At 57.5% G+C, this 27,799-nt stretch overlaps 1 protein-coding gene across 5 annotated transcripts in view; it reads right to left on the bottom strand.

Moving 5' to 3' along the window:
- The window catches only part of PRKAG2 (protein kinase AMP-activated non-catalytic subunit gamma 2), a 197,239-nt gene that overhangs the window by 75,039 nt on the left and 94,401 nt on the right, over positions 1-27,799 (bottom strand). For all 5 annotated transcript variants that reach the window (XM_045572415.1, XM_036412637.2, XM_045572414.1 and 2 more), the window contains one exon: positions 7,516-7,733. In XM_045572415.1, coding sequence (XP_045428371.1) covers positions 7,516-7,733 — 218 coding nt within the window. The remainder of the gene's footprint in view (positions 1-7,515; positions 7,734-27,799) is intronic.

Here is a 27,799-nt window from a genome sequence, read left to right as displayed (position 1 = left end):
AACACATCTCTTCCTCAGCCATGCTCACGTGGCCAGATGCCATTCTTGCTCAGGATCCAAAACAACGTTGGCTTTGGGTTCCATGCCAAGTCTCCAAAATGGTGGGAAAAGCTTGTACCCCACACAGCCCCTTGAACCGGGGGGCTGGGGCAGTCACTCATTAACAGGTTATGCACGCCGCTCTCAGACAGACACCCGGCAGCTGTGTTCTAAACTTTTCCACCGTCTCAGCTGCTCCGTCCTGCCGAGCCATTAAGGGAATGCCATTAATACTGCTTTTATGTTTTGTGTCGCTGTTGTACCAACAATACTGCACGAGCTCCAGTTAATGCTTTTCTAATGGCTGTGAGTGAGGGCAGTCCTGGTTTGGAGATTAAAGAATTTCCATCTAAATGCAAATCAAGACAAGCCTGGCTGGAATGCGCGAGTGGTACAATGATTTCCCATCCAGTGGTCAGGGCCCCCCCCCCCCCCCCCCCCGACCCCCCCCCCAAAGCATGTTCACACACTGTGTTGGTGCAAAAGTGTCCTCGTTTGGGAAACCCTGCTTTTTCCTTCCCCGTGCCCGCAATGACATGGGTAAATGTGTTCAGAGTCCTGACTTCTTTGACTTAATATATGGCCAATAAAATGGACAAAGAGGACCTGGCCCGGTAGCACAGTTGGTTAGAGCATCATCCTGACATCCAAGGTTGTAGGTTCGACCCCTGGTTAAAGCACATACAAGAAACCACCAAGGAATGCATAAGAAAGTGGAACAACAAATCGATGTCTGTCTGTCTCTCTCAATTAATATAAAAAATAAAATGGACCAAGAGAGTAATTTTTCTCCTTTCTGCTTCTCTACTCCAGGCTTACATGTCCAAGCCCCTGAGGTCCCTAATGTCCCCAAAGAATCAAAGAAAGTGTACGCAAGAGAGAACGTGTCATTTGTCTCCAGTCTACAACCCCTTCCTCATGTAAGGACACTGCCATCCGTCCCGTCTCACCCAGACTCCTCCCACAGGCCCATGTCTGCGCTTCAGCCTGTTTTATCTCTTATGTACAACTCATCAGGAACCCCTTCCTCTGGAGCTTCCCTCTGTGGCCTTCGTTCATCCCTCATTCATCCCTCAGGGCACATGTGTCAAACACAAGGCCCTCGGGCCAAATCCGTCCCGCCAGGCCTTGCAATGTGGCCCGCACCGCGCTGTCATCACTGCACTCCGCGGCGTTTCCATCACAATGACAGTTTATGACTGTTCAGTAAACCATTCGGCCCGCGATTTAGGCTGGATTTTAGATTTTGGCCCCTTCTCTGATTGAGTTCGACACCCCTACCTCAGGGGACCGTGTGGATTTTCTTTACTAGGCTTCTCCCTTCGTCTTTCCCCATGAATTCCAACCACTAGCTGCCTCTGGGCAGGCGGGAGGCGTCTGCGATGCCCTCCCCGGGCTGAGGTCTAATGCCCATCCCCTCCTCGCACATGGGGTGGAGGGGGAGAAGAGCCTTCCCACCTGAGACTTACATAGCTCTGGGTCCTCCGGCCAGCGGAGAGCAGACGGTGGGACTTGGTAAGCTCTGAGTGTGGGGACAATATGCAGTCTCCGGGCCTCTCTCTTGGGGACCAGTTACCGCTTGGCCAGCTTCACGGCCAGTGAATCCCTGGGCCTCTGGGGACAGGGCTGCCGGCTGCTTCCCTGCGGCTCCCCGTGGGCCCTGCTCCACATCTCCAGTGGGCAAAGCCCTGCTGCTTGTCTCCTGCCTCTCTGGGCCTCGTCTCATTCTGCCACTCTGCACGGGATGGCCTATCAACTCATGGGATGGCCAGGTATTAAGTATTTTTGGATTTGCAGGCCATCTCGTCTCTGTTGCAAACACTCGCCTGTGCTGTTGGAGCAGGAAAGCGGGCAGAGAGGGTGCAGAAATGAACGAGTGTGGCCGTGTATCAATAACTTTAATCCCAATCACAGACGGTGAGCCATTCTGACCCCCAGGCCCGAGCGTGCCAACCCCTGCATTGGGGACACGTGTGTGCTGGGGAGGCCGAGACTCGCAGGCTTATCTGGAGGTGGCTGGGAACCATGCCAAGAACATGGATCTCGGAGCTCCATCGCCTTGATTCCGATCTTGACATTCATGTTGTTGGCTATGGAGCCTTTGGGTAACTCCGCACAGATTATCTTGTTTGAGCCTCACCACAGTCCCCAGAGGTAACCACCATCCTTCCAGGATGGAGGTGTGGGTGGAGGGGGGTCAAAGGTTCAGGACCTTGTAAGTCCTTTCATCAGTGCACACCCCGCCCATCTTTTAAGAGAAATGCCCCTGGACCCCCCTCTGCTCCTCTTCACACCACACATCTTGATAAAGCTGTCTGCATGCTCCGGCCACACCGTCATCCCACACTCACTCAGGGGCTCTGCGAGCTGGCCCTGGCCCCAGCGTATCAGAGTCACCATCAGCGTCTGGAACAGCCGTGCGGCCTCTTACACACTTAGTGACGGCGTTCAGACTCAGTGCGGTCTCCTCCCAGGAGAGGGGCTGGAGCAGATTACCCGGGTCAGCTCCTGTGGCCGCCCCAGCGCTAGGACACCCGCGTTTTCACCTCTGCCTCTCCCAGGCGAGGCCGGCCGCTCCTCCCGGTGGACTCCTCCAGATGAACCCCGACGTGGCCTCGGTTCTCATTCCAGATTCAACCACAAAAAGTGTTGGCTCCACCAACCAAGATAGCAAATGACTCAGCACTGGAAATGGACATTTTACCAACATCTGTGTCCCTGTTATCCCAGCAAGGCCCAGCACATGGCCCCGGGGCCTGCAGGTCTTTAGAAGCACATCCCCATCTGTGAGCTGTGACCTGGAAGTGAGGAGGTGGGAGGGGCACCTCGACACCTCCAGGGTCCTGATCCTGCCGGCCTTCCCTCCTGCTGGGGCTCCCCCGGGGGCAGGATTATCTCCATTCTCACTGAGTACCCAGAGCCCAGTACCGTGCTGGGCACAGGACTAGATCTTGGGAAACTGTTGGACCAATGATTTCCTGGGAGGGCATTTATCAAGTTAAAAAAAAAACCTTGAGCCCTGACCGGTGTTCTCAGTGGTTAGAGTGTCAGCCTGTGCACTGAAAGGTCACAGGCTTGATTCCCAGTCAAGGGCACGTACCTGGGTTCAGGTTCAATTCCCAGCCCTGGTTGTGGTGCATGCAGGAGGCAACCAATGGATGTGTCTCTTTCACATTAATTCTTTTTCTCTCCCTTTCCTCCCTCCCTCTGTCCCTCCTTCCCTTCCTCCCTCCCTCCCTTTCCCCCTGTCTCTTCCACTCTCTCTAAAATCAATGGAGAAAAATATCCTCAGGTGAGGATTAACAAAAGTAATAAAGTCTTGAGGCAGAAAGATCTAACTTCCTTTCCTTGAAGCTCATCTACCCCAGGGAACAGAATAGACGAGACCCTAAGCCCAGGCCCCTGCTCCAACGGGCCACGCTCTGCGCCAAGGACGCCTCTGATCTGGGCTCTGCTTCTTCCCGATCCCTGAGTCATCCTCCGGCAGCGCAGGAACCGGGAGGATGCCAGTCATAATTCCTCGGCTCGACAGCGAGGAGAGCAGCACCTCTGCCTGTCTCTCAGCACGCAGGCGGCACTTGTCTACGCCGCTGTCACGCTCACCAGCCCCGCCGCTCCCACTCCTGGGCCCAGTGTGAATCCCCCCAAACTATTTTTAAAATATCTAATCTGCTGTGAGCAGCAGAGTGTGGGACTGCTACTTCGCCGTTTCTGGGCAGATAGCGCTGACACCGGGCCTTATTAGGTTGTGGCTTGATATTCAAAATGGCGGGACAGGAATATAAAAACAAAGCCGTGCATTTACTCCTTAATGTCAAGTGGTTTGAAATATTTTTAGATTTCTAAAGTGCTTCCCTATTTTTTAAAAAGGCAATTATTTCAAATAAGGATCTCAAAAAAATGGTTAGTGATTTCCATCCAAATAGTCATCCTGGGAAGAGTCAGTGGAAAGAGTCAGGTTTAAGAAAAAACCAAAGTTCATGAATTCATTGAGTTACATCACCTCCCCACATACATGATGAAACAAGCGCTAGTTATTATTTTTAATTGATCTTAGAGAGGGGAAAGGAGAGAGGGAGAGGGAGATAGAGAGAGACAGAGAGAAAGAAACACTGATCACTGCCTCCTGCACACACCCCACCCGGGGATTAAGTCCTCAACTTGGGGATGTGCCCCAACTGGGAATCAAATCAGCCACCTTTTGGTGTATGGGACGACACTTCAACCAACGGAGCCACACCAGCCAAGGCAAGAGTTAGTTATTTTTTTGATACATAACAAATCACTCCATACTCAGTGGCTTAAGATAACAACAAAAATTAATAATCTGTTCTGGGCTAAATTGTGTTCTCCCTCCAAATTTGTATGTTGAAGCTTTAACTCCCAATGTGATTATATTTGGAGACAGGGCCTCTGAAGACGTTACTAAGGTTAAATAAGGTCATGAGGGGGCCCTCAGCCAATAAGATGGTGTCCTAAGCGGGGAGGAAGAGACGCCAGGGATGTGTGTCATGGAGGAAAGATGGTGAGGATACAGCGACGAGGTGGCCCCCTGCAGCCCAGGAGAGAGGCCGCAGGAGAAACCAACCCCACCAGCACCTTGGTCTTGGACTGCCAGCCTCCAGGACCGGGAGCAGTAAACACCCAGCTGTGGTAATGTGTATGGCAGCTCTAGGGGGTTCATAAGCGTCGTCTGTGGTTCCTATGGGTAAAGAATTCATGGGTGGTCCAGCCGGCTGGTGTGGGGCTCTGACCAGGCCTCTCAGTCAGTGTCAGCACACTTTCCAGAGGCTCAAAGCACAAGGAAATGCACTCCCCTTGCTTCCAGGATGCTCTGTTTGCCTGCTTTCCCGGTAACCCAGAATCCTTGTCCTTTGTCCCTTGAATGTATACATTTTCCTGGCTTTCTTTCCCCTGCCACACATTCCTCTGTATTACTTCATCTGCTATGATGGCATAAATGACCACTGTCTGATGACGTTCAAATGTTAATAATTAGCTCCAACCCTGGCTGGTGTGGCTCCGTGGATAGAGCGTCGGCCTGCGGACTGAAGGTTCCCATGTTTGGTTCCAGTCAGGGGCACATGCCTGGGTTGCGGGCTTGATCCCCAGTGGGAGGTATGCAGGAGGCAGCCAATCAATGATTCTCTCTCATCACTGATGTTTGTATCTCCCTCTCTCCCTTCCTCTCTGAAATCAATAAAAATATATTTTAAAAAAATAATTAGCTCACAGCCAATTGCTCTTTGAACACCTCTCTTGAGTGTCCCAGACACCTTATCGTACCGCTACCACCTACACACACACACACGTACAGACATGCACATCACATATGCACACAGACAGCCCATTCCTCTTCCTGTTCTCTTCTCTACACCAGAAAATGCAAGACACCCATCCAGTTTCCCAAGGTAAGACCTCAGGGACCCTCCTTTGCTTCGGCGCTCTTTCCTCTGCAACGAACCAATCACCACCTTCCAAGTCCCTTCCAGGCAGCCTCTGAGACAGCTCTGTCCTTCCGATTCTAGTCCACTTCTTCCCGCTTCAGCCGCCCCCTGAGCTGCCTCATTTCCTGCTGCGTCTCACCTGAGCTCCGGAGGCATCCAAACCCGATCTGACTCCACGCCCAGCCAGGAGGGATCACCCTAAAACGCAGGCTGGTTACTGCTCCCCCTGAGGAAGGAACAGCCACGTCCTGCCGCTGCATGCGGCTCCTCCGCTCAGGGACTCTGGGCCGGGGCTCCTCCCATAACAACCATGCGGGTCCTGTCAGTTCTCTGGCACTAGTCACCAGTCTGAACCTCCCGAGTGGACTAAGGCTCCTTCCGGCCGCTGAGGGATTGACTGTCTCTCGGATCCCTCAAATGGTCACTGTGCTGTTAATGAAGCGAACACCACAGGCTCTGTCTCCGCCTGGTGAGGTGGCTCACCTTGTCACCATCGCCCTGTTTCAGGCACATCCCAGGAGCTTCCTAAGAATTTGCTGAGAAAATAAACGACGAAATGAGAGCTCTCTACTACACGTCCCACTCATTCCTGCCCCGCGTCGTGGCTCACTTTTCCCTACAAGGCTCCCTACCTGTCCCTTCCTGAAAGCTGACCAGGGACTCAGGCCCAGCTCAGCGGGCACCTCTGCCCGGGAGCCTCCACTGCCCTGGGCAGATGTGACTTCCCCTCCTGCAGGGACGACTAGACTGTCTGCTTCCCTACTTACTCACCAACGTACCTCTGTCTTTCCCTAACCTCTCCCAGCCGCAGTCTGCCCCCAAGGCTGCAGCCCTAGAAGCCGGGAGCAATGCTCGCCTTTTCCCTCCGTACCTAAAACACACAATTCCCTGCAGAGCACAGAGCTAGTGAAACAGCCACGAGGGACAAGAGTCACAGGATGTCCTCTGCACGACGGCACATCTCCTTTCTCCCACAGATAGCTGTTCCGGACGGGACACACACACACACACACACACACACACACCCGCAGCCATGGGGAAGTCCTAACCCCCAACACCTGTGACCGTGACTGCACTTGGAAGTTAGGCATTGAGATGTCATCAAGTTACGATGAGGTCATACTGGGTCAGGCTGGGCCCTGGTCCAATATGACTGATGTCCTTATAAGAAGAGGAAAATCCGGACAAAGACAGACAGACAAGGAGGGAAGAAGCCACGTGGGAGGGAGCAGAGGGCGGAGTGATGCTGCTGCCAACCGAGAAGAGCCTGGGGCCACGGGAGCTGGAGAGACCTCGAGCCCCGGAGACCTCGGAGGGCCTGTCCCACCAGCACCTGGATGCCAGGCCGGCAGCGTCCAGAGCCGAGCAGGCCTCCTGCTGCCATCAGGCCCCCAGCTTTGCCTCCAGGTCCCACCAGCCCCAGGAGAGGAAGACAACCGCACCAGGGCTGTCTGCACAGATCCATCTACGGGAGGCTTACGTCCTCGCCGAGCACAGACCGAATGCAGAGCATCTGTGTGTGGAACGCGGGCCGGGCAGGCCAGAGGGACGGAGTCCCCGTGCCCATGTGCAGGGCGTGTGGGGTGCAGGGCTCCTCCCTGAAGCCTCGCCCTCCTCCTCGGAAGGAACAGGGACACTGCTCCCCCTCCAGGCAGGCCCCCCTCAGCATGCTGCCCTGCTCCAACATCAGAAAACTCTAGAAGCAGATTCCCACTTAAAAAAGCTGTGTGTTTGTTTGCTTTCTGCTTGGCCTGTAATGTGTCACCTTAGTCTCCCACTCAAGCTAAATGCAAACAAAACGTGTGTTTTTTTTAAGAAGTGGTAGGACAAAGAGCTGTTTCCGGCCATGTCCCAGGTGTTACCACTTATTACGAGCTTTCAACCTGCCCACGCCGTGCCCCCTGCCTCCCCCCTTTCCTCGCTGCCTGTGCTTCCTGATTCATACCCCACCTGCCTGGAGCCGCACCCTGGCTTCAGGGGGCACCCTCAGCCTGGCCCCGCCTCCCAGGCAGGCCGCGCCCTGACTTACGGTTCTGGAGGGAGCGTAGTGAGCGGGGGACGCCGGGGGCCGGGCCGGGCTGTGGGAGGCCAGGCAGAAGCGCTGGCCTGTGTCCGCGGGGGAGGACGAGGCATAGATGCGGTTCTCCAGTCGCTCAGGCTCCTGCTTGTAGGACTCGAGGGGGAAGGAGTGCTGCTTGGCCACCTGGGTGGGCGTCGATGGCGATGGCGAGGAGGAGAGGCCGGAAGCTGGGGAGAAACCACAGGGGCTGTTAGAGGTCTGGGGGTGGGCGAGGGGGTGAGGGTGGGGGTGGGTGTGAGGGTGGGTGTGGGTGGGGGGGGGTGGAGCAGAGCGAGCTCCTCCACTTCCAAGAGCCCAGATCTCAAGAGGCAAGAATGAGGAGGTTACACTGACTTCTGGGGCAGGCCTGTGCAAACCGAGGGCTCAAACCCTAAGAAACCCTTCACCCAGCCGGAGTCCTGGCGGCCCTGCCTCGGGGCGCTGGCCGGTCAGGGTGGCCTGGGTGGAAGTTTTCTAGGACACACGTCGTCGGAGGCTGTTTTCTCCCCTTTAGTCCAACATCCCGGGAGCCCTGCCCCCCCCCCTCCCCCCCCGGAGCCCTGTCATCCCTCCGGAGCCCTGACCTCCCCCCAGAGCGGGTGCCAGGCACGGCGAGGCACCAGGCGGCCTGGATAAGACGCGGGAAGTCACAAGGTATTGGACAGGGACAAAGGTCAATGGCAACAGACGCTAAGGACCACACGGGACACAGCACGAACCTGCCCCCCCGTCCGCAGGTGAGGATTCACGAGGAGGTGCTGGGGGACTTCAGGGCGGAGGCAGCAGGGACCCGGCCTTGCAGAGCGACGGGTCAGGGCCAGGGGCCAGGAGGACGCAGGGGGAGGCGGGGCTGTGAACGTGCCAGGAGTGGGCTGTCCCCTGGGATGGGGCCTGTGCAGCGGGGCTCAGCATGAATTGGAGCTGGTGCTGCGTAAGATCAGTGTTCTGGGCTGAACTGTGTCCCCTAAAGAGACAGGCTGACGCCCCAACTCCCGGTCCCAGCGAATGGGACCTTACTTGGAAACAGCGTCTCTGCAGACGCCACCAAGGTAAGGTGAGATCAGACTGGAGGAGGTGGGTGAGAAGAGAGGACCCAGAGTCCCCAGCAGAGAAGGCGGCGGGTGCCAGAGGCAGACCCTGGGGTGAGGGATCCACAAGCCGCCAGAAGGGGGGAGAGGCAGGAAGGACTCGAACCCGAGGTCCGAGGAGGGCGCCTGCCGGCCCGGGCCTCCGAGTCCAGCTCCTGCACCCGGAGAGCCCACGCTGCTGGGGAAGACCAGGACACGGTCACGCAGGAATGCTTCCCGATACTGCCTTGTTTTCAAGAGAAACCATCGGGATTTGGGTCTGGCCTCTCACATCTCCTAGGTGACTGGATGAACATTTTATTTTAAGTGTGTTAGTCAGACTATTTAAGTCACATGAGTGAAAGCAAAGGTGCCCCGGACACGGCCAAGGCTACCACTGCTGCTTCTGACCTAGAGCTGGTCAGACTGGTCAGCCGCGAAGCCTCACCCCTCCTTCGCCGTGCCACCCGCGCCACACTCCAGACCCGTCCCCAGGCCCTGGGCGCTGTCCCCTCCTGTGCCTGCACTCCCCCGGGCCTGCACTCGGGCGCTGCTGCATCCACTCCTGACCTCGCCCCAGCCTCCCTCTCCGGAGTCCCCGGAGCTCCGCCTGTGGGGGGCCAGCCATCACTGGAGGCGTCCAACCCCAACCCCAACCCCAACCCCAACCGTGCAGGGCGTGCGCGCCGGTCCTGCCTGCCCTGGGGGAGGGGGGAGGGGGAAGGCTGGCAGCCCAGGGCAAAGGCCAGAGGGAGGCGGGGGGGGGGGGGGGGGGGAAGGGGGGAAGGAGGAAGGTGGGGAGGGGGGAAGGCTCAGGCTTCGTTCCAGGCTCCTCTCCCTCTGGTGCCCAGAGTGTGGGCTGCGTTTCCGGGGGGCCGTTTCGGAAGTAACCAGTGAAAGGGGGTGCCTTTCCCAGGAGCCCCGTCCCACGAGGTCACACCCGGAGCCTCCGCCCCAAGCTCAAGCTGGCCGCGGGCGCAGCGGACACCGGACGCTCCACACGCGAGTCTGCGGGTCTCCGACCTTCCGAACCGGAGGGCCTCCACGCAGAGCCCGGTGCTGTGGACACAGGGGTTCGCCCCCAAAGGTCTTGGGAAGCAAGGGCTGCCTGAGGCGAGGCGGGGTGTGTGTGTGTGTGTGTGTGTGTGTGTGTGTGGAGGGGGGAATGGGAGGGGGAAAGGGGGAGGGAGGAGAGTGAGGACCAAGAGCAGGAAGAAGCTGATGGCCTGGCAGCGCCTCAGGGGACCGGCGTCCAGCAGGCAGGACAGCACGGGAGGCCCCTGGCCCCGGCCCAGCGTCGTGGCACCAACACTCCCCAGCGACGCCAGAGAAGGGCGGGGAATGCAGATGCCAGCCCGGCTCAGCGTGGCTGCCAGAGCGGTGTCTGCGGACCAGAAGGCTCTGCTGTGCTGGTGTCTGTGGGGCCCGCGCACCTCCCTGGCCTCAGGCTCCCGGTGTGTGTGTGTGTGTGTGTGTGTGGGGGGGGGTGTCCATCAGTGATTCTTCCAGTGGCCGAGTCCTCACAGGGGCACCAGCCCGGCTGCTGTCGGTGATGCCAGGACGAGCTAGTTCCTAGCGCCACATCCAGTAGAAAATGTTATGGTTCACGCTCCTAACGCTCGCTCAGGCCCCTGGGCACAGGCTTTCCTGGGGGCTGCTCGGCATTCCGGAGGGTGGGGGCGGGCTGGAGACCCTAAGGAGGACGGAATAGAGCAGGCTGGGATGCTGGCAGTTTAGGGAAAACCACATCCTAACAGCCTGCAGGAGCCTCGAGGACAGAGCCCTCTTCAGGGGGCCTGCCCCCTGAGTGCTGGCACCCCGAGGTGAAGCGAAGAGCACCCAGGTGACCTAACTTGAGGCACAGTCCGAACCAGCCCTCCCCTGGGCCAGCGACCCCGCTTTCTGGCTCAGACCACCCGTGAAGGATGACCGGGCCCCGAGGAACTCCGCAGCTCTGGGAGGCTTTCTGGCAAGGTGGACCGGAACCACCGACGCATGCATTCCTCGCCATTCCGCTCTGTCCCGTCTGCAGATGGAGCTGTGGGCTGCCAAACGGCGCTCCGGAGAGCACCCACCGGAGGCAGGGTGCCCGGCCACAGGAAGAGCTCACCGCGCCGGCTCAGCCGCACCCACAGCACGTTTGGACCGGGCGTGCAAGCCCCTCGGTCCTTTCATCTCTGAGAGCGGGAGTGAAAAAAGCACACCGCACGCCATCTGTATGGAACGATACCACTTCTAGTTTCTAAAAAGGGAATCTCACACACACACACACACACACACACACACACCCTGCCTGTCTGCATGAGCCCCGAGTGTCTCTGGAAGGATCTGGAAACGCTGTCACCAGACTCAGGAGCAGCTGGCAGGAGAGACTTCTGTCGCAGGCCCTTTTCTGCTTTTCAACTTCTATGCTATCTGTTCAGAAAAGTACTGTGTGCAGGCTGCCATTCTGCTTCTGAGCAAGAGGCTGGCTGACCGGGAGGAAGCAGGAGCCTGCTGCCCTGCCAGGCCCCAGCGCCCTGTTCCCGCCGGTCTGTCTCCGGAGGAGACCAAAGGCTTGGAGGGTGGGGTCCGGGCTTCCTGTGCACAGAGCGCATGCTCCCAGGACAGGCTCCCTCCTGCTCCGTGACAGGCCCCCCCCCCCCCCCCCCCCAGCATCCTGCAGGGACCACTCATAGCGGCAGAACACCAACATCTCAAGTGCAAACAGTTACAGACCTGGGCTCAGCGGCCAGCCTGCCCACCCCAGAGGCTCCTCCTCTGGCTCCCCTCCGAGCAGCCGTCCCCAGGCAGAGCTGCCAGATCCCGACCCCAACGAGACCAGACGGACTGAGGACACAGAGAAGCTGGGCGCTCAGAGCGCAGCCCGGACAGAACCTCGCTGGGGGCGGCTGCGGAGAGAATAAGCGGGTTTTCCTCGGGGGAGGGAACAGGCTGTTACAGAGGATTCCTCGCCGCCCTCAGAACCTCTCTCCCTGACACCTTTCCAAGCTCAGAAGATGCTTCCCGGCCGCCCTGGCCTCCCTGCCTCCTCTCCGCTCCCCTCCCAGAGCGGGTGGCCTTTGTGGCCGCAGGGGAGGGGAGCGTGAGGGAGGGACAAGGTAAATGACGTGTGAATCCGGAGTGCGGTGTTTAGGTACAGGGGAAGAACCTTCCGGAGCCAAAACCACGCCCCCTCGGCGGAGCCCTGCGGTGTGCCAGGTCTCACACGCTGCTCCACGGGCCACGCGGAGCCACTGCAGGGGAGGGGGGGCAGGTTTACACCGCTTTTCGGATGAGGAAATGGGGGGCTGGAGAGGTGACTCCTCCCGGTCATTCAGGGGGTAAATGGCAGAGGTCACACCTGAACTCGAGTGTCCTGACTCCCCATGCCAAGTCCTTTAGCCAGGATTAAACACGGACATCGCCCAGAGAAAGCACACAGACTGCACACCACCCTTGGGGGTATGATGGGTGCAGGGAGGAGAGGGTGGGCTTCCCGCCACGGGGGCTGGGCTGGCAGGATGGGCCTCCCCGGGGGTGGGGGTGCTTCTCTCCAGCATCAGCCGGGAAGGTGACACGGCCAGGTGGAGAGAGTCAAGTGCAGGTCGCCCAGGCAGGAGGCGCCCAGAGAAGAGCGAAGCCTTATCCTCAGTCTCTAATCGCTACCAGACTTCAGATTATCCGTGTCTAATCCTGGCTGAAGGATTCAGTGTGGAGTCGGGACCCTGGAGTTCAGGCTGGTGGGCGGGAAACTCCCAGAGACACGGGGAGGCCTGCCTCCTCTCCAGGCAGAGGAAGCAGATCTCCCCAACGAGGGGCCTTCCCGATGGGCCCCAGAACGGACAGGTTCCCCGCTGAGCTCTCCTGGGAAGGCTTCCCCTTCCTCTCTGGTTCCTAAAGACGTTGTTCAGGACGGCTGTCGCCTCTGAGGGGGACAATGCCTTTGGTTCTTCATGGGCAGCAGCCAGGCCGAGTGAATGGGCTCAGGGCAGGAGCAGAACCAGCTCCTGGCAGCCACACAAGACATCAGGCAAGTGGCCCCAGACACCAGGGAGCCAGGAGCCGGTGATTTCACAGGCTGTGCTGGCACGAGCTGCGTCTGGAGAGAAGGGGAGGGTTTGGCAGGGAGAAGAGGGAGCGGCGGGAGGAATGTGAGCCGTGGCCTGAGGTGTCGCCAACCCCTGGCCTTGGTGACATGAGCCAGGAAGACCAGAGGGCCCTGTGGTGTGCACATACACACATTCCTCCTCTCCCTACACCCTGCTGGGCAGTGCCAGCCTTGTCCCTGCACATGGTCTAAAACAACAAGAAAGGAGGAAAAGTTCATTTTGTTTCTGATTTCAAAATGCCCTTGTAAACCATTGTTCCAAGAGGCACAAGTATAGAAAAGCACCTTTTCAGCTGACAGAATGAGGGGTTTGCTTATATGCAGTTTTAAAAACAAGTGGTGGTCAAGGACCCAGGGGGCTTGTGCTGTTCCTAACGTGGGAGGAATGGTGCAAAGGGTCAGAGGGGATGGTGGCACAGGCAGGTGGGTCACACAAAAGCGCACAGCCAAGGAGGAGCAGAGATCCTGCTGCCAAGAAGCCACGTGGCAAAGAGAGACCTACAGTTAAAATGGCCATATTATCCAAAGCAACATACAAATTTAATGTAATCCCCATCAAAATCCAATGTCATTTTTTTAAAGAAATAGAATGAGAAATCATCAGATTTGTATGGAAACAAAGAAGACCCAAGATACCCAAAGCAAAGCTGAGAAAAAAGAGCGAAGCTGAAGGTATCACACTACCTGACTTCAGATTATACTACAGAACTACAATAATCAAAACAGCATGGTATTGGCAGAGAAACAGACACGCAGATCCATGGAACAGAATAGACAGCCCAGCTATAAAACCACATGTATATAGACAGATAATTCTCGACAAAAGAGCCAGAAACATACAATGGAGTAAAGATAGTCTCTTCAATAAATGGTGCTGGGAAAACTGGGAAGCCACATGCAAATGAATGAATCTGGATTACAGTTTGCCTCCATGTACACAAATAAATTCAAAATGAATCAAAGACCTAAATATAAGATCTGAAGTAATAAGTTCTATAAAAGAATACATAGGTACCAAACTTAGAGACCTTGGTCATAGAGAACATTTTTGAACTTGATGCCAAAGGCAAGTGAAGACAAAAATAAATGAATGGTACTACATACTGAAAAGCTTCTGCACAGCAAAATAAACTGACAACAAAACAAGCAGGCAGCTGACCAAATGGGAGATGATATTTGCAAGCAGAAGCTCCAACAAAGGTTTAATTTCCAAAACATATAAAGAACTCATAAAACCCAACACCAAACAAACAGCACAATCAAAAAGTGGGCAGAGGACATGAAAACACACCTCTCCCAGGAAGACATGAACAGCCAATAGGTACATGAAAAGATGTTCAACCTCACTGGCAATCAGGGAAATGCAAATCAGAACTACAATACAATGAGCTACCACCTCACACCAGTGAGAGTGGCCATTATCAACAAGATAAGCAATAACAAATGTTGGAGAGGCTGTGGGAATGTAGACTGGCCATTCCTCAAACAATTGAGGATAGAGCTATCATATGACCCAGCAATTCCTCTCCTGGGTATCTGCTCTAAAACCTCAAAATCACGTTTTCGCAAAGATATATGCACCCCTATGTTCATTGCTGCATTATTCACAGTGGCCAAGACATGGAGACAACCAAAGCACCCCCAATAGAGGACTGGATAAAGAGGATGTGGTACATAAATACGATGGAATACTACTCAGCCATAGAAGGAATAAAATAGCGCCACTTGTAACAGCATGGATGGATCTTGAGAACGTTATGCTGAGTGAAATAAGTCAGTGAGAAAAAGCTAAGAACCATATGATTTCACTCACATGTGGGATAGAAACCTGAAATGTGTGAATGCAAACAGCAGTGTGGTTGGTGGCTGCCAGAGGGAAGGGGGTGTGGGGAGAAGGGGTCCTAATATAAGGAGACAGGAGAAGAATTGACTTGGGGTGGTGGATACACGGTGCAACATACAGACCTTGTAACACAGAAACCCGCACCTAAAACCTCTATGTTCATGTTGACCAAAGTCATCGCAATGAATTATCTATCTATATATCCATAAAAATTAATATGCAAATTGTCCCCTTGGGAGTTCGACCAGGAGACCGGAAGTTTGATTGCTCGCTATGACATGCACTGACCGTCAGGGTGCGGGATGAAGGAAGGCCCTGGCCGGCAGCCAGAAGACTCTGATCGGCCCTGATCACTGGCCAGGCCTAGGAACCCTGCCCATGCCTGAATTTAGTGCGCTGGGCCTCTAGTGTACACATAAAGAAGGGAAAGAAAATCCCGGGCAACACCAGAAACACCATGGAACTGCCCACCACACACTGTTTGGCTAAGGATGCCTTTTCTCAAGGACTAATTTGCTGTTTCAGTCTGTAACCTTCTGTCGCAGCTTTCCCTGTGCCTGGCTAGCTGCTGCTCCTCCCTGTGTGAGGCCTGGTCCCTGGACACCAGGGTTCACAAAGACACCACGAGCCCCTGCTGCCTGGAGACTTGGTTTCCAAAAGATTGCCCATCTCTGGAAAGGTAATGGATATTGTCCTGCTCCCCCCCCCCCCCCCCCGGCCCCGCTCCACCCCACAAGGACCCCTCACTCTCAGGGGTGGAGTCTCTTGTCGCCTGACTCAGGGCTGGTCTAGATGGTGTTACAACCCATCAGCATTGGCAACGGCCGTACCAGAGCTGACTCTCAATCCGTGTATTGACTGGAGTAAGGTTTCCCGACTGCAAGTTCTGCTTAGCAACTCTTGAACAATCTGCTCCACAGCTTTCAGGATTCAAACTATTCCAACTATGCCGGGATGTGGGAGTCACCTTGGGAGTCGCAGCACGATGGAAATGCGTGGGTGAAAAAGGCTATAAAAGCAAACAAACTGAGCTTTTCCTCGGACATTTCCTAAGGCCTCCGTCTTCTGGAAGGAATCCAGGAAAAACACCGTTTTTATGGGCTTTCTGTGTCCGGCCATTCGGGGCTGGTTCTGGCACGCAGACGGGTCTGTGCAAGGACGCAACAGACCTCGGCGGGGCTCACTTTCCATCAGTCCCCGCAGCGGGGCCCAGCCTCTGCGGGACCCTGGTCTCAGGAAGAGCCCTCCTCCTGCCTGTCTGGGTCCTGGGCTCTGCTTCAGGGACCCCATTGTGACCTTGTTCCTCACTAGAGCTGGCGGTAAGAGCTTTGTATGTTTTTTTAAATTTATTTATTTTTATTATATTGTTGCCAACCTGGCAACAACAATAGGTAAAATTTTTCTTTTTTAAATATATTTTATTGATTTTTCACAGAGAGGAAGAGAGAGGGATAGAAAGTTAGAAACATCGATAGAGACAATCATCGATCAGCTGCCTCTTGCACACCCCCCACTGGGGATGTGCCCACAACCAAGGTACATGCCTTGACCGGAATCGAACCTGGGACCTTTCAGTCCACAGACCAAAGCTCTTTCCACTCAGCCAAACCAGTTTCGGCCGGCTTTGTATGTTGAAGCTTAGACACAATCCTTCAGGAGGAGAGGAAAAGCCTTCAGTGGCTTCTTTTTAAAAAATATATATATATTTTTAAATTTATTTTTTGCGCTAACTGCTTTGGCTCAGTGGATAGAGTGTCGGCCTGTAGACTCAATGGTCCCCGGTTCAATTCTGGTCAAGGGCATGTACCTTGGTTGCGGGCACATCCCCAGTAGGGGGTGTGCACAAGGCAGCTGATCGATGTTTTTCTCTCATTGATGTTTCTAATTCTCTATCCCTCTCCCTTCCTCTCTGTAAAAAATCAATAAAATATATTTTTTAAAAATTGATTTTTAGAGAGATAGGAATAGGGAGAGAGAGAGAGAGAGAGAGAGAGAGAGATCAATGTGAGAGTGAAACATGGACTGGTTGCCTCCTACACGAGCCCCGACTGGGGACTGAACCCACAGCCTGGGCACATGCCCTGACGGGGAGTGGAACCCGGGGCCTGGTGCATGGGATGATGCTCCAACCACTTAGCCACAGCAGCAGGGCAACCTTCGGTTGCTTTGTGAGAGAAAGATTCCAGAACAATCCATTTCTCACATAAAACTGTTTCTGAGAACCACGTGCTCAGGGTTCTCCGGTGAAGGGGAAATTGTCAGGCAGCCCCTCTGGTCACGCTTTGTGGGATCACAAAGCCACAGGTGTCCTCTGGCGCCATCCAGGTGAATGTGCCCTGGGGCAGAACCAGGCGGCCCCGCCAAGGAGTCCGATCCACGAGTGACCTTCGTGGACACACACCCACGACCCCACGTTACAGAGAAAGACTGCAGCCCCCGAGAGGTGGCGTGTCAGGCCCAAGAGCATCAGCAAGACCAGAGGCGGGGCCTGGGTGACCCACCTCCACAGCCAGGAGTGTGGCTGGGGCACCTGGGGGAAGCAGGGGCCTGAAGTCACGGGGAGGGGGCATTGGGGCTCTCCCTGGCCTGACCTGGCAGGCGTCCCGCTGGCCGCAGGCGGCACCGGGTGAGGGGAGTGGACGGCCTTGACCCGGCATGGCTGGGTCTGGCAGAGGAGGAGGAGTTCAGGCGACTAGGGTCGGTGTGGTGACTCATCTCCCGTGGGGACACGGGCAGCACAAGGATCCACTAGGAGGGCAGAGTTCCATGCCAAGGTGCCCGGTGGGCTGGGGAAGGTTTGTCGAACTGTCCACAGGTGAGTCCAGAATATGTTGGGCAAGAGCCCCCCAGTCCCACCCCCTCCACCCCCGGGCCCTACCCGGCTCATCCACACCCTTGGGTCAGAACCAGGTTTCTATGGGAGCTCGAGCAAGTCTCCCGAGCTGGTGTCCCCGTGGTGCCGGTTTAGCACCGAGTCGCTCGGCCGACTGTTCCTGCAGAGCCGGCCTGTCCGGTGCAACAGGCGGTGCTGTCAGGCCGTCGCAGGTCTGTTTGAGGGAGCCTGTGATTCACCTGCTGAGGTGGGGCGGGGCCAAGACTGGGGATCTCCGTGCTGGGCCCCCTCCTTCACCGCTCTGCCTCAGCCCCTCCTGGAATTCCGGGCCCATCACCTGCATATTATCCTGCCACTGGGAATCCCCAGAAACTGGGAAGGATGTGACCCGTCAATATCTGTGGGTCCCAAGACCCTTTGATAACTGGGTGAGATCCATGAAGGATGCATGCAGACACAAACTACTCTCTCTCTCTCTCTCTCTCTCTCTCTCTCTCTCTCTCTGAAACAACCTCAGGGCAGTTCCAACTCAGGTCTTAAGAGCCTCCTCATCGTGCTCCCTCCCACAGGCTGCAGCCTCACACAGAGCCGCTTCCACCACAGCCGTGTCCACTCGAGGGCCCAGAGGAGCACGGAGCCTGCGGGGGCCACGGGCTGAGGAGGGAAGGCTGGGCCGCCGCCCTGGGCCTGCTCACAGGAGGTCCGGGGGCGCTTCCTGAGAGGTGATGTCACCCCGTGGCTTTTTCTTTGCTTCCTGATGTGGGCGACCTGAGCCCCGAGAATCTTGCCGATGGAGCCTGCCACCTGCAGGAAGGGCTGGGCCTCGGGCTCCCCGCTGTGCCCTGGGCCTTTCCCGTGTGCAGTCTCTGGCCCTCAGATTCCTGTTCCCACCCGAATGGGCCCGGGAGCACAGTGTCCACACCTCCACCCTGGGAACCGGAGGAGGCGGGGCTGGGGCCGCGGCCGAGCCCTGCAGGCCAGGTGGTGGCTGGCAGCCAGGCCCGCATTCCCTTCCCAGGTGCCGGCTGCAGCCAGCTGCCACGGGCCTCCGACGAGGGCTCTCCCGTGGGTCTGTTGACTCAACACATCACCTGACATCACCCGCCTCTGGTGTGAGGTGCTGGGTGCAGCGATGCCAGGGCGGCCCGGGCCAGGAAGGCGCCGAGCTGGCCTCTGCCCCGGCGCCCGTGTGCCTGGGCCGCTCTCCTCCCCGCCCCCCGGAGGGACATGCGGGATGACAGCCTCAGACCCGGACGCCTCCCGGTGCTGTGGGAGAGGCGACAGCTCTGCCAGAAGAAACTGGGACGGAGTCGTCTTTCTGGGGAGCTCAGAACCCCTTCCTTCAGCCTCTGACCTGCAGTGACCTCCACTGCCTGAGTGTTTTATGTGCAGGGGGAAGGCAGCCCCATTAGCATAATTTTAGGGTTTGAAGGGTCCCGCCCCCCAAATACCTCACAGGTTCTGTGATAACCCTGCCTCCACATGGCACACTGCTGTCGCCGAATCCCCTTGGCCACCTGCTGCAGCCGGTCCCAGCAGCAGTTCCCCTCTGTGACATCGAGGAGGGGCATCGCTGGGAGAAGGAGGGGGTTGCCCCGGACTCAGTAGTACAAAGTTAGCACCCTCCGCCTCCGTGGAATGTAATTTTCCCTCTGGGCTCCCGCCCTGGGTTTCCAGAACCGAGTGTGAGCAACGCCCTCGGAATGCAGTGCTCGGAGAGCGGGGTTCCTCCTGTTTGCCTCTGATTCACCCCACATCTTCGGCATTTACCCTTGGCGAACTCCGTCTTTCATAAACCTGCTCCGGTTTCTACAGCTAATTATTCCCGCGGCCCGCGCCCGGCACTCGCAGGGCTATATATAACGTTACAGCACGCTGCAGCCGCCTCTGTGCTCCTTGTCCCGCCTCCTCTGTGCAACAGTGGCACGGAGCCTCCCCGGCCGGGCAGGGGCCAGGCACACCCCTCCCTCCCCCCCGCCGTGCGTATGAGGCACACGCTTTGTCCAAGGAAGTGCTCAGCAAGCACTGTCCACAGAAGCACAAATGGAAAAATCAAATTTCATCAAAACTAAGGCCTTCAAAAGATACTGTTAAGTAAATGAAAAGTGACAAGTGGTGGTGAGAAAATAGTTGCAAAACACATACGTGACAAAGCACTCATCTCCAGAATATATCAGCACTTTTAAAAACTCGGGAATGAGAGAACAAGTAATTCAATAAGACAAGTGGACAGAAGATGAAGTGGATATTTCGCCAGAGAGGGTGTGCCGATGGCAATACATGAGAAGACGCTCCACGTGTTATGAGGGAAATGCAAATTAAAACCATAATGAGAGACCACAACCCACCTGTTAGACCAGCTAAAATGTCAGAAACTGACAATACCAAGTGCGGGCGAGGAGGCGGAGCGCAGAACTCTCATACATTGCCGATGAAAGTGCAAAATGGAACAGCAGGTTTGGAAATGTATTACTGTTTCCTCTGAAGTTAAACATACATTTCCTGGCAATGCCGCCCATTGGGGGAAGGAAATGAATCTTCCCAGGAAGCCTGCTGCAAATGTTTACGTGGCTTCGTTAATAGATGCCACCAAACTGGAGGTGGCCCAGCGTCCGTGGGCTGGTGAGTTAATGAGCAAACGTCTGTCCAGGAGAGAGTGCTCAGTAGTGACGGGGAAAGAAGCTCAGATGCAACAGCCCAGGTGGGAATCTCAAAGGCTTTGTGCTCAGGGCAAGAAGCCAGACCCCAAGGCTGAGCGCGACATTTGTCCATTTACATGACATTCTCAGAAAAGCCAATGTCCGGGGACAGGAAAGCCATAGGTTGCCAAGGCTGACTATGAAAGAGCAGGAAGGAATTACACTTTGGGGGGATGATAAATATGTTTGTCAAAACGAATGCTAACATGGGTGATTTTACCGTCTGTAAACTCTGCCAATAGCCCTGACTTCGCAGAGTGCTCTAAGGCGAGTCTGGGCTGCCTGTGTGGCCTGGCTAATCAGGCTAGTACCATGTTCCCCGGCCGTGAGCATGGAGGGCCGGGCCTGAGTCTCCTCGCTCTGGGCTCTCGACCTGCTTAACAAAAATAGCAACTGGCTTCCCTGCCCTCAGGCCCAGAGGTCATCTCAGGAGCCCGCTGGGAGCCAGCACTGCTGAGCCGGGAACAGGAATGAGGTCTTGGCTCCGCGGGCCTGAGGCTCAGGCAGCCTGTGCCCTCCCACCCCGAGGAAAGGGAGAGATGTGCCAGGAGCTCAAAAGTCAGGCCGGGAAAAGGGAAGGAGATCCCTGCAGAGTGGGCAGGGAGGCCCTGCAGACAGGCTCACCCGACCATGGCCCTGGGCCCGTCAGGGAGCCTCCCACGGGGCCTGGGGTAGGTCTGAGCACACACAGAGCCCCCCACCCCACACACACATCCAGCTGCCCAGCGGCAGGGCGGGGGCCGGGGCACCCGGGGTTCCAGAGCAAAGGGGCAAGGGTGAGGCCCCGCAGGTGGCTTCTGAGAGGGAAGACTGCCTTCTGACTGGCTCCCTCCCTGGGGCTCCTTTGCCCGTTTTCCCCGGGGAGCTGGGCCAGCAGCGGAGGGTCAGTGCCCGTTTTGCCCGGGGAGCTGGGCCAGCAGCGGAGGCTCGGTGCCCGTTTTGCCCGGGGGAGCTGGGCCAGCAGCGGAGGGTCGGTGCCCGTTTTGCCCGGGGAGCTGGGCCAGCAGCGGAGGCTCGGTGCCGTGTTTTGCCGGGGGAGCTGGGCCAGCAGCGGAGGGTCAGTGCCGTGTTTTGCCGGGGGAGCTGGGCCAGCAGCGGAGGGTCAGTGCCGTGTTTTGCCGGGGGAGCTGGGCCAGCAGCGGAGGGTCGGTGCCCGTTTTGCCGGGGAGCTGGGCCAGCAGCGGAGGGTCGGTGCCCGTTTTGCCGGGGAGCTGGGCCAGCAGGGGAGGGTCGGTGCCGTGTTTTGCCCGGGGAGCTGGGCCAGCAGCAGAGGGTCGGTGCCCATTTTGCCGGGGGAGCTGGGCCAGCAGGGGAGGGTCGGTGCCCGTTTTGCCCGGGGAGCTGGGCCAGCAGCCGAGGCTCGGTGCCGTGGCACGGGCAGCGCTCTCCCTATCGCACAGCACCGGGGCAATGCACGGTGTTTTGCTTGGTGCTCTGAGCTCCTGCGTGGCTGCCTCCACTGGGACGCGGGAACCTCGGCTCCCAAAGTGGGAAGCCGCACAGAACATACATGTGACCCTCTTCTCCACGCTAAGTGCACAGCTCAGCGGCACTCCGTACACCCACACCACCGTCCTGTCCAGAACGTCTCATCTCTCCAAAGTGCAGCTCCCGTTCCCCCTCCCGGCCCCTGGCACCCGCAGCCCAGCCTCTGGAATCTGAGGCCGGGACCTCACAGAAGAGGAGTCACAGTGTCTGTCCTTTTGTGTCGGTCTCCTTGCACTTGGCATAACGCCCTCAAGGTCCATCCACACTGCGGTGTGTGTCGGAATCCATTCCCTTTTAAGGCCGAACAATACTCCCTCCTATGGCTGGGCGTCAGAGCTTCCTTTCACAGTTCCCCCCCTCTTTGCCCGGCTGCTTCTCCTCCCCCTGCTCCCTGCAGCCGCCAGGCAAAGAGGAGCCAGGGGTTTGGTGCCCAGGCCACTCAGACTCCTGGGGACGCCCTCTGTCCCCCTTGGCCAGCACCCATCCCTCTCAGCTGGTGCCACGGCCTGCCCCTCTCCCGGGCGCAGGGTGGGGGGTGGGAGGCCAGCCGAGGGCACAGGAGGCTGAGCGGGTCACCAGGCCTGGGGGGGGGGGAGGGGGGGAGGGAGCTGGGAGGTGTCGCTCATTCCTTGCCTTCCCGGAGCCAAGTTTCCGACATGCTGCCGGAGAGCTTGCCAAGGGTAATGTGACATTTACATGACGCCCGGCGAGGCCGCAGTGACATACGGGGTGTGATCCCGGCCCGCGCCTGGGCCGGCACAGCCCGGTGGCTGTTGTGTAAATGACAGCAGTCACCTGCTCGCCGTCTCCCTCAGCCTGCTCCCCTGACGGGAGCCAGCAGCACCGTCGGTCACCTCCACCTTCTCTTCAGCCTTCCTTCCTCGCCAAAGCCACCGGGCAAACACCTACCAACCCCCGGGGGCTGCGGCTGCCGCCTCCGCCCGGATTCCTGGGAGGGGACAGGCCGGTGCCTGGGACCCTCCGGGAGCTCGCCGGCTCCTGGGTGCTGGCTGAGCTGGACGCTGTGCCCAGCTGAGAGTGCCTTGGTGGGCACAGCCCGCCCTTCCACGTGCTCTGCAGAGAGTTTACAACAACCTCCCAGGCCCATTGCCACCAGGGCTGCTCCCTTCTCAGCCGGCCTCCGGGCAGCCATCCTGACCCCCTGCGAGGCTGCCTCCACCAGACAGCGGGAACCTCAGCACCTGGTCATGGGGCCGGGCAGGGCTGCACGCCGGCGCTGGCCTGGCCCTGCGCCCAGCGTGCAGGGCACCTGCCCGCTCACCTGCGCGTTCCGCCCAGGCGGCCCCAGTCCCAGGCAAACACGCCGGAACAGCAGGCACTGCCTGCCCAGTGCTCATCCCTGCAGTTCGTCTGGTGGAAAAAAGTGGACCCCTCTGTGTACCCCCGGCCCCAGCTCTTCAGAGGCCTCCTCCTTTCCTGCTCCTGTCCCTCCCCATCAGAGCGGGGCTCTGAGCCTCAGCCATGGCTAATGACGCTCAGAAAAAACCACAGCCCGTCTGGGCCTCCCACCGCCACGTGTGGCAACGCAGCCTGGCACAGAGGGGCCTCATCATGCACGTCGCAAGTGGCTGCTCTGCTGGCCGGGAACAGGTGGGAAAGTGGGGGTTCGAGGGGACAGAGCGAGGCCCCCCGCACGGCGCAGTGGTCAGCTCTGGGTCCCCTGAGGGTCATCACTTACGAAACGTGGCAAGAAGTCCCTCCCCCAACCTGCCAACTGTCACTGTCAAACTTTCAAAAACGGTTAGAGAGCCAGGGGCGGGCAGGGCTGGGCAAAGCCCCCTCTCCGATGGGTCAAGCCGGGTGGCAGAGAGAGGGCAGGGGCAACCTGGGGGAAAATGAGGAAGGAGCCAGCCATGGCTTGTCCCGGAGCCGACCAGTCCTCTGCTGGGAAGGGCCGGAGCCGCCGCCCGGTGCCCAGGCAGGGGCTCCCCAGGCCTCTGGTCCCACTGCTGCCGCTGCAGGCGCAGCCCCTCCCTCTGGCTCACCTGCCACAGCCTCTTTGTGCACAGACAAGGCGCGGGCCCTGCCCTCTGCGGGAGCTGAGGCAGTGCAGAGGGCAGGTGTCCGTCACGTCCGGGTCGGTTGGGAGGGACCAGGTGCGCCTCGTGCTGTGGAGGGCCGCCGTGAGGAGCCGGCATGAGGACGGCCTCTAGGAGGGCAGCAGCTGGGGGACCCCTGGGGCTGCGTGCAGGGAACCCCACAGCCTGAAGTGGTCAGCACACAGTGCTGTGGCTGTGGCCACTCCGGCTCCCCTACTCCTTTCCCTGGGAGCCGTGAAAGCTCCACCGTGCAGCTGAGATCCTGCGGCATCAACTGAACATTCCAGTGACGCCTGGAAGGGTCCCGCCTGGTGGCTGGTGGAGGTCCCCCCAAGAGAAGGCTGCAGCCGACCCAGGCCCAGCGGGAAAGGCTGCCGGGCTGCCCGGATGCCTGTGTGGTTACGGTCCAGGTGGTGGTCTCAGCCCCTCGCTGAGAAAGAGAAGCTGGGGTTACCACGGCATCGGGGGAAAGAGGGGGGGTGGCGGTGCCTGGATTCATGGGGAGTGACAGGGAATCCTTTCTCTTTAAGCTCCATCATGGAGGAGGCGGTATAAGGAGGTTCCTTCCTGCTAGAGATGTTTATTTTTTACTAAGAAACAGCAAAGGGGATTTTCAGAGTATTTTTGCTGTTTGGAGGGGATATAAAAAGGCCTGAGCTTGGCCAGCGTGGCTCGGTGATTGAGTGCTGACCCACGAACTGAGAGGTCACCAGTTCGGTTCCCAGTCAGGGCACGCACATGCACGCTGTGAGCTCGATCCACAGTCGGCGCCATGCACAAGGCAGCCGGTTGGTGTTTCTCTGTCACTGATGCTTCTGTCTCTCTATCCCTTTCCTTTTCTCTCTCTAATGTGAATAACAGCATAATTCTTTTTTAAAGGGCATAAGACACTGAATCCGTGCTCAGGATAAGGGACGGTGGGATGGGCCGAGGAGACAGAAAGAAATATATGAGCCCACTAAGCTGCTGCAGTGCGAGGAAGCATCTGATTAAGTATGCATCAATCTCTCTCTGCGAAAGGAAAGGTGCTCATAAATAAATGAAGCCAGGTGAGTTAGGAGCTGGCATAGCACGGAGCACAGTGCTGCAGGCACCGGGTGGGGGTGCTCGGGCAGAGGCTGGACGCTGGGAACGATGAGAAGAAGGTAAACCGGGAAGCTGGGTATGGGGGAGCCAGAGGGTGTGGAGGGGGCGTGGGCCTGCTGCCACAGACTGCCCCAAGTCAGTGCCCCCAATTGCAACAACAGCATGCCTCCGAGGGAGACGGCGGCGCCTGCCAGGGCTTGCTGCATCCAAGATGAATAAAATAGCCCCACTGGAACCTCGCAATGCTGTTCCGAGCAATGTGGCTTTTGTCTTAATGTTCAGTAGGAAAGAGGTCATTGAATAAGTCATTGCAAAAATGGTTTCTTCCCCCCACAAAGGGGGTAGGAGCTGCCAAATATTTTACGTAGACTGGATGAGGCACGTTATCTGGAGGGCTCCGTTCTAGGTGTCGGAAACCGTGAGAAGAGGCCCAGCCCTTAGGGATCTGGATGTTTAGAGCCCAGGGACTCGATGGGTCCCGGGAGCTTGTCAGACGTGCAGATGCCAGGTCCTACCCGGACCCACAGAATCCGAATCTGCTCTCCGCACGCAGGTTAGACACAGGGAATCCGTGGTAACCCAGCTTCTCTTTCTCAGTGACCCTCAGGCGGGTTAGTGAGAACCGGCTGCAGGCCAGCGTGCAGAAGGTAAGCAAGAACGAGATCCCCTGAGGGCCCATGAGCAGGCAGGCTCTGGGCCGCATCCTGGAGATGGAGACGAGGCGGCTGGGGCAGAGGCCGGGCTCTGCATTTCTAACAATTTCCAGGTGGCGAGCTGGTCTGGGACCCACCGAGAGAGCCAGCTGCCTGGGTTCTGGAGAGCCTGAGACTATCCTGGCCCCACAGACAAGGAGAGGCCTGGTGGCCGCTTCCCTGTGTGGCCAGGCCCTTGTTTCTCACTCTCCACACTATTTCCCCCACCAGGAGCAGTCCGGCTTTGTGCCCAGCCCAGCCCAGCTGATCCTCAGCATTTGTCCTGCCCATTTAGAAACCAAACGTCTCTGCAGAACCCAATCTGCTTGTCTGGGAATCCAAGGAGAGTCAGGCAGACCAAGCCACAAAGAACGAGAGCAGCCCTTGCTGTGCCAACTAAGTCACAACATACAACAGAGTGCCAGTCCTTCCTCCGCACCTGCCAGAGGTGGGAGGTGTCCCTCCTGCTTCCAGTCCTCAGGGCTGGCGGGGAGGAAGCCTCATTGGTGCAAGCAGACAACACCTGCTTGGACAGGGTGGCTCCCAACCACAATGCTGAATTATCCAAACTCTCCCTCCAGTCGGTAGCTATGTGGGCCTGGAGTCAGTCAGTAGCCACATGTGGTCATCTGTATACTATCTAATAAAGGAGTAATATGCAAATTGACTGTCACCCCAACACACAAGATGTCTACTCCCATGTGGACACAAGATGGCCACCACAAGATGGCCTGCAGGGGAGGGCAGTTGTGGGCAATCTGGCCAGAAAGGAAGGGCAGTTGGGAGGGGACCAGGCCTGCAGGGGAGGGCAGTTAGGGGCAACCAGGCTGGCAAGGGAAGACAGTTAGGGGTTACCAGGCAAGCAGGGGAGGACAGTTGGGGGTGACCAGGCCTGCAGGTGAGGACAGTTAGGGGCAACCAGGTTGGCAAGGGAGGGCAGTTAGGGGTGACTAAACCTTCAGAGGAGGATAGTTAGGGGCAATCAGGCTGGCAGGGGAGCAGTTAGGCGTTGATCAGGCTGGCAGGGGAGAGGTTAGGGGGTTATCAGGCTGGCAGGTAGGTGAGCAGTTGGGAGCTAGCAGTCCTGGATTGTGAGAGGATCCCAGATTGGAGAGGGTGCAGGCTGAGCTCAGGGACACCCCTCCACCACCACCCCCATGCACGAATTTCATGCACTGGGCCTCTAGTTTAAAGATAAAATAGAAACTTCAGCTCCTCATTGCTGTTATGGGTTGAATTGTGTTCCCCCAAAGTATATGTGAAAATACTACCCCACCACCCAAAAAAGCCCTGTGAATGCAACTTTATTTGGAAATAGGATCTTTACAGAGGTAACTGCGTTAAAATGAGGTTGTTAGGTGCACCAACTCTGATGTGACCAGCGCTCTTATACAAAGAGGGAATCTGAACCCAGCACATCCGGGGAGTCTGCCATGTGAGGACGGAGGCAGGCCTGGGAGCGACATAGCCACAAGCACCACCAGCAACCGCCAACCCGGGAGATAGGGAAGCAGAGGTGCTCCCTCTGGGCCCCCGGCAGGAGCTAGCACGCCCCCTGACACCCCGACTTCAGGCTCCAGCCTCTGGAACTTCTATTGTTACCGCCACCTGGCTGGTGATGCCCAGACACTGAGTCAGGTGCACTGTCCGTGGTTCTGGTGCTCGACAGCCACCTGTGGCCAGGGGGCACCCCAGGGGACAGCACAGACAGGACCTGCTGTCTCTGTCCACAGTTCTGGACAGGAGATGTCGAATACTCCCCAACACCCAAAACTCAGCCTGCCTTTCTTCCCAAGAAAGAGGCAGAGCTTAACATCTGATTTTCAGGAAAACCAGCTTCTGCTGTGTTAGCCCGACCTTGTCTGCCATGTTCTCCCCTCCTTCGTCCCTGGCCTCAGGAGGGAGAGACACCCCGTCATCAAAGGGAAGCAATGGCTCTGGGGGGCTCTCCCCTTTGACACGAAACAGGAACATGGCATTTGGGCAGAGCCCTCCTAAACGCTGATCGCAGACAGCTGGGGGGCAGGTGCCTGGGAACCTGAGACGCAGCCCACAGCCCAGCCCTCTGCTGCCAGGAGCGCCCCATCTGCTGCCTGCCTTATCTCTCATCGTCTGCTCTCCTACCCGCCAGCAAGCCCTTCGGGGACACCCCACACATCACAAAGGCAGCTTTGAAGTTTGACACTTCCCTGTTAATAATTTATTCCTTAGCCCCAAGAATCTCAAGTTAACACATCCAAATTATTGAACAAGACTGCGGCAGGAATGAGTGATCATGTGAAGGCTGGAGCTGCCTGGGGGACTGAGGTGATGGCAGGAGGGGAGACTGAGCCCAGGTATTTCCTGGGAGGGGCCCACGTCCAGGACTGCAGGCACCTGAGGGCCAGGACAAGGCA

This window comes from Pipistrellus kuhlii, unplaced genomic scaffold (assembly GCF_014108245.1).
Source record: "Pipistrellus kuhlii isolate mPipKuh1 unplaced genomic scaffold, mPipKuh1.p scaffold_m20_p_47, whole genome shotgun sequence".
NCBI classification, from domain to species: Eukaryota; Metazoa; Chordata; class Mammalia; order Chiroptera; family Vespertilionidae; genus Pipistrellus; species Pipistrellus kuhlii.
This window is presented reverse-complemented; position numbering and strand designations above follow the sequence as displayed.